The sequence below is a fragment of the Gymnodraco acuticeps genome, unplaced genomic scaffold, assembly GCF_902827175.1.
Source record: "Gymnodraco acuticeps unplaced genomic scaffold, fGymAcu1.1, whole genome shotgun sequence".
Taxonomy (NCBI): Eukaryota; Metazoa; Chordata; class Actinopteri; order Perciformes; family Bathydraconidae; genus Gymnodraco; species Gymnodraco acuticeps.
This window is the reverse complement of record NW_022990673.1, coordinates 2,171,103-2,178,958: the sequence shown is the minus strand read 5'-3', so window position 1 is coordinate 2,178,958 and position 7,856 is coordinate 2,171,103. Positions and strand designations below refer to the sequence as shown.

At 43.1% G+C, this 7,856-nt stretch overlaps 1 protein-coding gene across 1 annotated transcript; it reads right to left on the bottom strand.

Annotated features, from left to right (window-relative positions):
• Positions 1–61: 61 nt before the first annotated feature.
• aasdh (aminoadipate-semialdehyde dehydrogenase) lies at positions 62–7,786 on the bottom strand. Its single transcript, XM_034229988.1, has 14 exons — positions 7,303–7,786; positions 6,801–6,921; positions 5,933–6,231; positions 5,664–5,856; positions 5,352–5,593; positions 5,171–5,277; positions 4,914–5,086; positions 3,428–3,758; positions 3,231–3,343; positions 1,894–2,596; positions 1,652–1,815; positions 1,316–1,441; positions 1,094–1,225; positions 62–499 (listed from the first exon to the last, which is right to left on the bottom strand). Exons 1-14 carry the CDS (start codon positions 7,527–7,529, stop codon positions 80–82), a joined length of 3,351 nt encoding a protein of 1,116 aa, XP_034085879.1. The 5' UTR covers positions 7,530–7,786; the 3' UTR covers positions 62–79.
• Between the last annotated feature and the right edge of the window lie 70 nt (positions 7,787–7,856).

Sequence of the window (7,856 nt, the reverse complement as noted above, 5' to 3'; positions counted from 1 at the left end):
TTATTTCCCTGGACTTTAATTAAGGTTGATTTCCCAAAGCACCCACTCTGACACAGATATAGAAAATCATCAGTGTTTATTATAAAAAAGTGTGCAGAAATGAATCTGTGTCTTCTTTGACAGTCAGTTTTAAACAGTACACATAGTCATTGCGGCACCCGACTACGAGGGAGTGTTCATGCAGCACCGGGGATGAAAACAGCTCCCCGGGAAGAGTGAACGAGGCCAGCTTTCCTCCGTCTTCTCCATCCAGGATCCACACTGTGCCGTCTGTGGAGGCCAGAGCCACCAGAATCCCCCTGCGGCCCCCCACAGAGCCATCGAACACACACGGACTGGAGTACACCTTCCCTGTGGTCTGGAAAGTCCAAATCAAAGAGCCGTCTGCGGCGTTCAGGCAGTAGAGGCAACCGTCATGTGATCCACACAGAACCCTCTGATGGTCCGGTGTAACGCACGGAGAAGAGAAGATGGGTCCTTTTGTTAGAAACTGCCAAACCTGCAGAGAAACACACATTGTTAAATAACTTGTTAATAATTGCAATCCTTAAAATGGATAGTAAAGATTTTTTGGGTTGGACTTCCATTAGATGGTGGTTTGATAGCCCTGCCTTTTTATCAAATTAACAATTTCAGTAAAAAAATAAAATCACTATTAATTTAAGTGAACACTATAAATATTTGTACCGCTTTACCTTGGGGAACTAAACCCATTATCTATGCTCTCTTAAAAGCCATCAGATTGCATTGAAAAATAACATTTAAATTTGCAGGACAAACAAGTTGTACAATTAAGTTTTTTGTCAAATAGGCTGGTGGATTTGAACATTTTAAATATATTGTTCAATTAAACTAATATAAATGTTTTTAAGGTGGGCATTTATTTAAGCAGGTTAATTTGATTTTCTACATTACATTGTTTTACTTTCAGCATGCAGACCACCATCTAGTGTACGTTATGCACTGACTATGGGTCAATGATGAAAAGCCCATTAAACAAAAATCTAACTATCCCTTCAGGATCTCAGTCCTGACCACACCCCTGGTCACTGGTAGTGTATAAATCGGGGGAAATAAGTGTTAGTTTCCTCACCAGAGTCCCTGTGTTGCTGACGCAGCAGATGTTTCCATCCACGGAGCCGATCAGCACGTGACCAGACGAGGCGTTTGGTGATGAGAAGAAAGGGATGTCTCTACAGTACGACCACAGGACCTCTCCACTGTCCTGGAACAGCAAAAACTAAATGCGTCAAAATGTCCTTCACCTAACAAAATGACAAAACAGTTTCCTGAAGTTTGTTATTATCTTACTCACAGGGTCAAGACAGAGGAGATGACCTCCCAGTGAAGCCACATACAGCTGTCTGAGTGACGAGTGGAGGCAGGGGGATGAAAACACAGCCCCTCCCCTACAGTGACGCCTCCAAACACACTGCTGAACCTAAAAGATAACATGAATTGAACTTAATTTATCTTCAATACAATTACAAATACATACTTTTACTTCTTAGTTATTCCCAGAGAGTTTTAAACTAACAATGAAAACAAAACAGTTGATCCTTTCTGTGTTTTTATCAGCTTTAAAACCATTTCCCCAACATGAAAGAACATGAAACAAGACACATGCCACAAAACATTTAAAGCTTCCAACCTTTGGGTCCAGGGCGTAGACGTGGCCATCATGTGAGCCCACGATCACCAGCCCTGTGAGGGGGTCCACAGCAGGACAGCTCTTCACAGCGTCTCCAGTCTTAAACATCCACCGTGTCTGTCCAGATGCAGTGCACAGGAAATACACAAAGCCATCGTAGCAACCTGGGAAAGTCCATGAAAAAACATTAAAGAATTCTAAATTAAACAGATTTACACAATATTCTGAGAGCTGGTACCGACCTATCACCACGAGGCTCCCGCAGTGAGACACAGCAGCTGAGGCTTCGATTCTGTCCCCGAGGACCCGCTCCCACAGGAGGCTCCCGGTGGTCAGGTCTAAAGCCTGGATCCTGTGCGAGTGGGAGCCGATGAACACTGTTGTTTTAACCTCCTCTGATCCTGAATCTGTTTTCTGTTGTACTAGAAGCACCGGGGAGGCGTCCACACATCTGCCTGTGTCTGAGGACCAGCTCAGACTGAGGCTCAGAAAATCCTCGCTTCCTCTATCACTCAAATCCTTTTCTCCAAGTGCTTCAGTCTGGACGTTTTTAATTGCTACTGGTTTTCTGATTTCTATAACCTCTCCTGCTCGTCGTATAACTTTAAAAGCCCATGTCCCCCCCTGCGGTCGCTCTGCTGCTGTAGACTCTGTGCGCTCTCTCTTTGCTTCCACCATAGAGGGGGCTTCAGTACGTCGTTTCTTGGCCTCAGATGTCGGTGACTGGCTCTCCTCAAGTGGCGGCAGCAGTGTTATCCTCTCAACATGGCGCAGTACGTCAGAGAATGTCCCGTCAAGAATCACCTGCAAAAGCTCCGGTGAGGTCACTCTGAAAGCAGTGAGGATGTCTTCACAGAGGTGCAGCGCCTTCAGAGAATCTCCTCCACTCAACAGGAAGTTCGATTTCTCGTCGATAGTCGGTTCTTCAGGAAGACCTAGAGTTTCCTGTTGATAGGTAGTTGAGTTTACACATACAAAAAGCAATCTGTGGTATATCAGACTTTTGCATCCTCTTTAAAAAGCTGCTCATATGTCATTAGAGGACAACCATTTATGACTCAAAAACCTAGCATGAACGATATGTTTATATTATTTTCCACGTTGACAGAGTTACATATTTTAACCAACTTTGGTAGAGATAAAAACTACTAATTCCTTTTCAGAACGTTAGAACTTTAATACCACTGTGTTTACATTACTGTTGTTTCTTTTAAAATAAAATGATAATAAAGCAGCAATAACCCTTGTTGAAACCAGGAAAACTGCATGTTTTTTCTAAAAGGGTTAACAGGAGATAATGGCTGAATCTGGATGAAAACAGTAAACATTTGAAGCCAAGACAATATATTGAAAGCCTAGTATAATAGAATTTGTAATTGTATGTTGTAATGGCATTGTGATAACATGTGGTATAATACAAATATTTAAGGTTGAGGCTTAGGTTGAACCTCTAAATGAGAATTACACACACCATAACCAAAATGTATGTTATGTGCATTAATGTGGTCAAAATGAAAAAAAGAAAAAACAAGGGTTCAATTGGAGTTATGTTGGCAAAGTATTGAAAAACAGCTCATACCTGCCACAAGGACTGCAAGCTTTGCCTGAGTTTGGTGACATCTCCCCGTGAAGACTGTAAACACCGTCTCTGTCTTTGGTATATTTTCACAAGGGCCTCCATGTCCACTTTTCCTGTGATAAACCAAACAGAAGGATAACTTAATCAGTGATGGTCATCATGGTCCTCCTCTATGTAACTGTTACTTCAATGCTCACCATGAGGGGTCAGGCACAGGGCCGGCACCTGCACCAGCATGTCGGGGACGCTGTGAGAGGGCAGCAGCAGAGACAGCTGGTTCAGGATCAGTCTGCGAAGATCTTCATCTGCACCGCCTGTCTCCCCCTGGTGGTGACTCACAGCAGAGGGGGTGTGTTCCTGAAGCTCGGCAGAGGCAGAGGGTGTTTGTTCTGGATGCTTCTGTGCAGATGTGAGCGGAGAAGCTTCTTTCTGGTCTCCAGATGTGGATGGCACGACAAAGGCGAGCAGTCGGGTGGCTTCAAACAGAGCCACAGCGCAGGCCTCCACCTGAGGCAGACCCAATATGAGCTGGAGAAGCACAGGAAAAACATGAATTCCTCGCCAGTTCTTCTCCTGAACCATTATAAAACGTGCTCTGTTTACAGTCAGATCACACCCCCTTAATTCAAACCATAACACATTTTTTATCCAGTGTTTAACAGTGTTTAAAGGTCCCATGTCATGCTTTTCTGGTTATTACCCATGTAGCTTTTTCTGCATGTAAACGGTCTGCAGAGTCACAAACTTTCAAAGTACACCCTGTAGCGAGTAAAACTCTAACACAGAAAAGACCTGTCTATGCTGCCCCAGAACGCCTTGTTGGAGATTTATCTTTTTCTTCCTGGGCACAGTGACGTATTTGGGTATAGTGACGTAACGTCCGCGGAGCCGTTACGTTAAGTCCGTGGATTGATCCAAATGGACCAATCCGCGGACTTCCTCACACGCACACACACACACAATCTTTTCTCAGCTGCAGCTCCGCAGTTTTCTCCGCCTGAGACGGCGGGACGCGGCGAGGCTGTGAGTCTGCGTGTGAGCACACACACAAACTCACAGCCAGGCTGCGGGTGTGTGTTCAGGCTGGGTTTCGCTGTGTCTCGCTGTCTCGCAGATGGCCACTGGGCTCACAGGGAGGGGGGGGGGGCAGGAGCTCCAACAAGCCGTTAAGGACAGAGAGTGAATACACATACTATACAGAGATGTTGTATGAGAAACCAATGTGAGTTTGGAAAATTGTACAATATAAATCTATTTTAGTAGACCTCAACAATGGAATTATGATCAGTAGAAATGGCCATGACATGGGAGCTTTAAATCAACTTTTTTTCTATAAAAATAAAATAGTTGAATTTAAAAAGTTGCCATAGGTTTGAGAAGACGTTGGGTTTGTTCATGTACTTGAAGAAAAATAACCCTTTCCAGGATTCTTCAACATAAAAAACACATCTGCTATAAAATATAATGCAAATACTTTATGAGTGAGGGATTGACAACCTTTATAATTTCTTATTTTCTTAGGATTTGCCTTTGATATGAGTATTTTGATGTTGCCCAATGGTGGATTTTCTACATCAACTTAAAACTTTGAGAACTATTATGACACTAAGGCAAGTTTATTTATTAAACATGAATTAATTTGTTTATTTGGACGATACAATATATACATAAAACACCTCTTACTTGTTGCAAGCTGTCCAAGTTCACCCGCTTGCCGTGGCGTTTAATCATCCTGTCTTTGCGTCCCAGGTAGTACAGCTGTGTGTCCTCAACATTCACCCAGTCTCCTGTGGCTCTCATCGTCCCGGAAACAACTGTCTGCTCATCGTCAAGGAGACACACCCTGTCCTCTCCACCTGCAGCAGGGATCATAAGGAGATGTGTTTAATTGTATTCAGAGGAATAAGATTCATAAGATTTGTCAATGAGATATTTTATACCTATGAACACCTGTCCTTCACCCTCGGTAACAATGCGGCCATGTTCGTCTCTTACTTCCAACACTGTGTCCATCAGAGGAGTCCCAAGAGGCACAAATGGCAGCACGCTGAAAGGCATGTAATGTTAAATAAAATGACTACATATAGATTAAATAAATACTTTTAATCAGAGCACACTCACGGGTTGCCAGACTGCAGTAGAGACTCTGGTATTTTGTAACAGCTGGCCCAGCAGGACACCTCTGTAATGCCGTAGATATTGTAGATGTGTGTTTTGTTGTCCTTGTGTCTCCAGTTCCTCAGCAGAGCAGGAGAGGGGCAGGCCTCTCCACCCAGAGCTAACACCCGCAGAGAGGAACCGGATGAGAAGACTTCATGTTTGAGGACATGGTGCCCAAAGCGGCCGAGCAGCGTTGGTGTGACCTGCAGAAACAAAAATACATTATAGAGGCCAGAAAGTAATCAAAGCAAAGAGCAGTTTCTTCACACTTGCCTGAAGGACAGTCGTCTTGTGATCCTTGAACAGCAGCCGAGCAAGTCGACTCTGCATTTTCTTAATCACAGACGGGATAATGAGGAGCTGAGCCCCGGAGGATAAGGCTAGGAAAATATCCACCACAGAGGGGTCAAAGGTTAGAGGCGAGGCGAGGAGAACCACATCATCTGCACTCATCTGGAACAAAGATCTGAGCCAAGAGAGCAACTTTTAATATGGATCTACAGAACAATACTTAATGGATCAATAAAGAGAGAAATACTCACTTCAGATGCAGTATATTAGGGATTATACACTTGTGTGGCACCCTCACAATCTTCGGCAGGCCAGTTGTTCCAGATGTGTGTAGGACATACGCCAGGTCTCGGTGGGCAGCCTCCTTTAACCCTGCAGCTGGAGCAGCACAGAGATCAGGCCCGTCCGCTGTCTGAGCTCCGGTGTGTTTTGGTCCCGGGTGGTGCTCAGCGACGGGAAGCAGCTTGATTTGTGTCAGGGTTAGTTTGAACTTTTGCAACTCCGCACACACCTCCACAGATATGTGTTTGGCGAGAGCGGCCTGGAATTGCTTTACAGGAGGAGGAACAAAATAGATTGATTACTCTTCAACAGATCGTGAATTTAAATGTTAATATATAATAGAGACAACTAAAGTGTGTATGTCAAGAAAGGGATTTACATGAAACATTAAAAAAGGCAATGTTTAGGCTTTAAGATACCATTTGCACTTTATTGAAACAAACTCAGAAATGGTATTGCACTTAGGCTTCAAGAGTTTTGTCCAATACCCCCCACGTTCTTTGCATATCATTTTGTTTTGATATGTATTTAAACTACACCAGTAAAGAAAAATAACAGCTAGGGGGGGGCTGGATTAAAACGTATTTCTTGGCCCTTTCGTATTGTGTCAAAATCCACTTTAAAGAGGTTAATTTTTTAAGTTTAAATTGTGCCCTAAATATGAAGATGTATCATTGTTAGCTTCTGGGTCCCTGGAATAAAGTTGTTTGGTCTGCCTACCCTGATCTTTAGAGGAACAATATTGCTGATGTATATAGATCATTATCAAGTGTTTGCACAACAAGTCATTATCACTATTGTTGTATTTGTGTTCATATTAATTAAATATTAAGTAACCTGCAGCATGTCTGTCTTCACAGCACAGTACTTGAGGCCACACTGGGTCATGACTCTGGCAGAAAGAAACCCTGGAGCCTCCGGGTCCAGCGGGACATAGGCAGCAGGAGTCTGCAGGATCCTGGCAAACAACACAAAACAATTATCATTTGCATATGTAACTGCTGCTCACCGAAGTCATTACTACGGAAGAGGATTATGGCCACATGAGAAACATTGGGATGTGACAAAAAGTCAAACAAAATTGAGTCTAGTTCTGACATTCATCTCAGAATTCTGATTTTATTCCCAGTATTCTGACTTACTGAGTTTAAGGTCAGAACATAAACATATATTTTCCTTTTGGTCATCCCAAAATAATGTTCTCATGTGGCCCACTGGCCCTTATCATATTCCGTACATTAAACATATGACATAGCACAGAGATTCATAAACTGGTTATGCTACAAACTCATTCTACTGTGTTTTGAAGGAGACTAGTACACTTAATCAATGAACTCACCCCAGAATCCAGACAGGAATAAACAAATCATCACAACAATACAGCCCAATCACTCCGGTATTGGGAGAGCAGTTCTTTTGTAGAACATGAGACAGTTCACAGGAGAGATCCAGCAGGTCTCTGTACAGCAGCACCGACACGGAGCCGCTGTCATACTTCACAGCTGGCCGGTCTGGGTGCAGAGAGGCGGCGATAGAGACCAGCTCTTGCAGCGTCCGGGCAGCCATCCTGAAAAGACCCTCAATAAATATAATACCATGTTCTGTTAGGGCCGATCCCGACAAGAACAATATCTGAAACCTATATTGTAATTCATAAATTGTTCAGTTTTAGCGAATGAGGTTTTGTTTTTGAATGAAGAGGCGTTGGGAACGTGTTATTGTTTGTCGCGTGAAGATGACGTCATGTTAAGGGCTATTTCAAATGCTTTTGTTGTTGTCGTTCATCACAGCATTAAGATATTTTCACGTATAACGATTTCTTTTAACAACAACATTTCAATCGTACTTTTTAATTGTTTGATGTTTTTCAAAAATGAGAAACAACAGTTAGGG

What these genes read in the sequence shown, in the direction of transcription:
- aasdh (XM_034229988.1), bottom strand. Translation starts at nt 7,529, where the DNA reads ATGGCTGCCCGGACGCTGCAAGAGCTGGTCTCTATCGCCGCCTCTCTG. An exon ending in ATTCCTGTCTGGATTCTGGG is followed by an intron (nt 6,922 to 7,302) that starts GTGAGTTCATTG and finishes GTTGTTTGCCAG; the next exon opens with GATCCTGCAGACTCCTGCTG. An exon ending in ATCTCCTCTGTCTTGACCCT is followed by an intron (nt 1,226 to 1,315) that starts GTGAGTAAGATA and finishes TTGCTGTTCCAG; the next exon opens with GACAGTGGAGAGGTCCTGTG.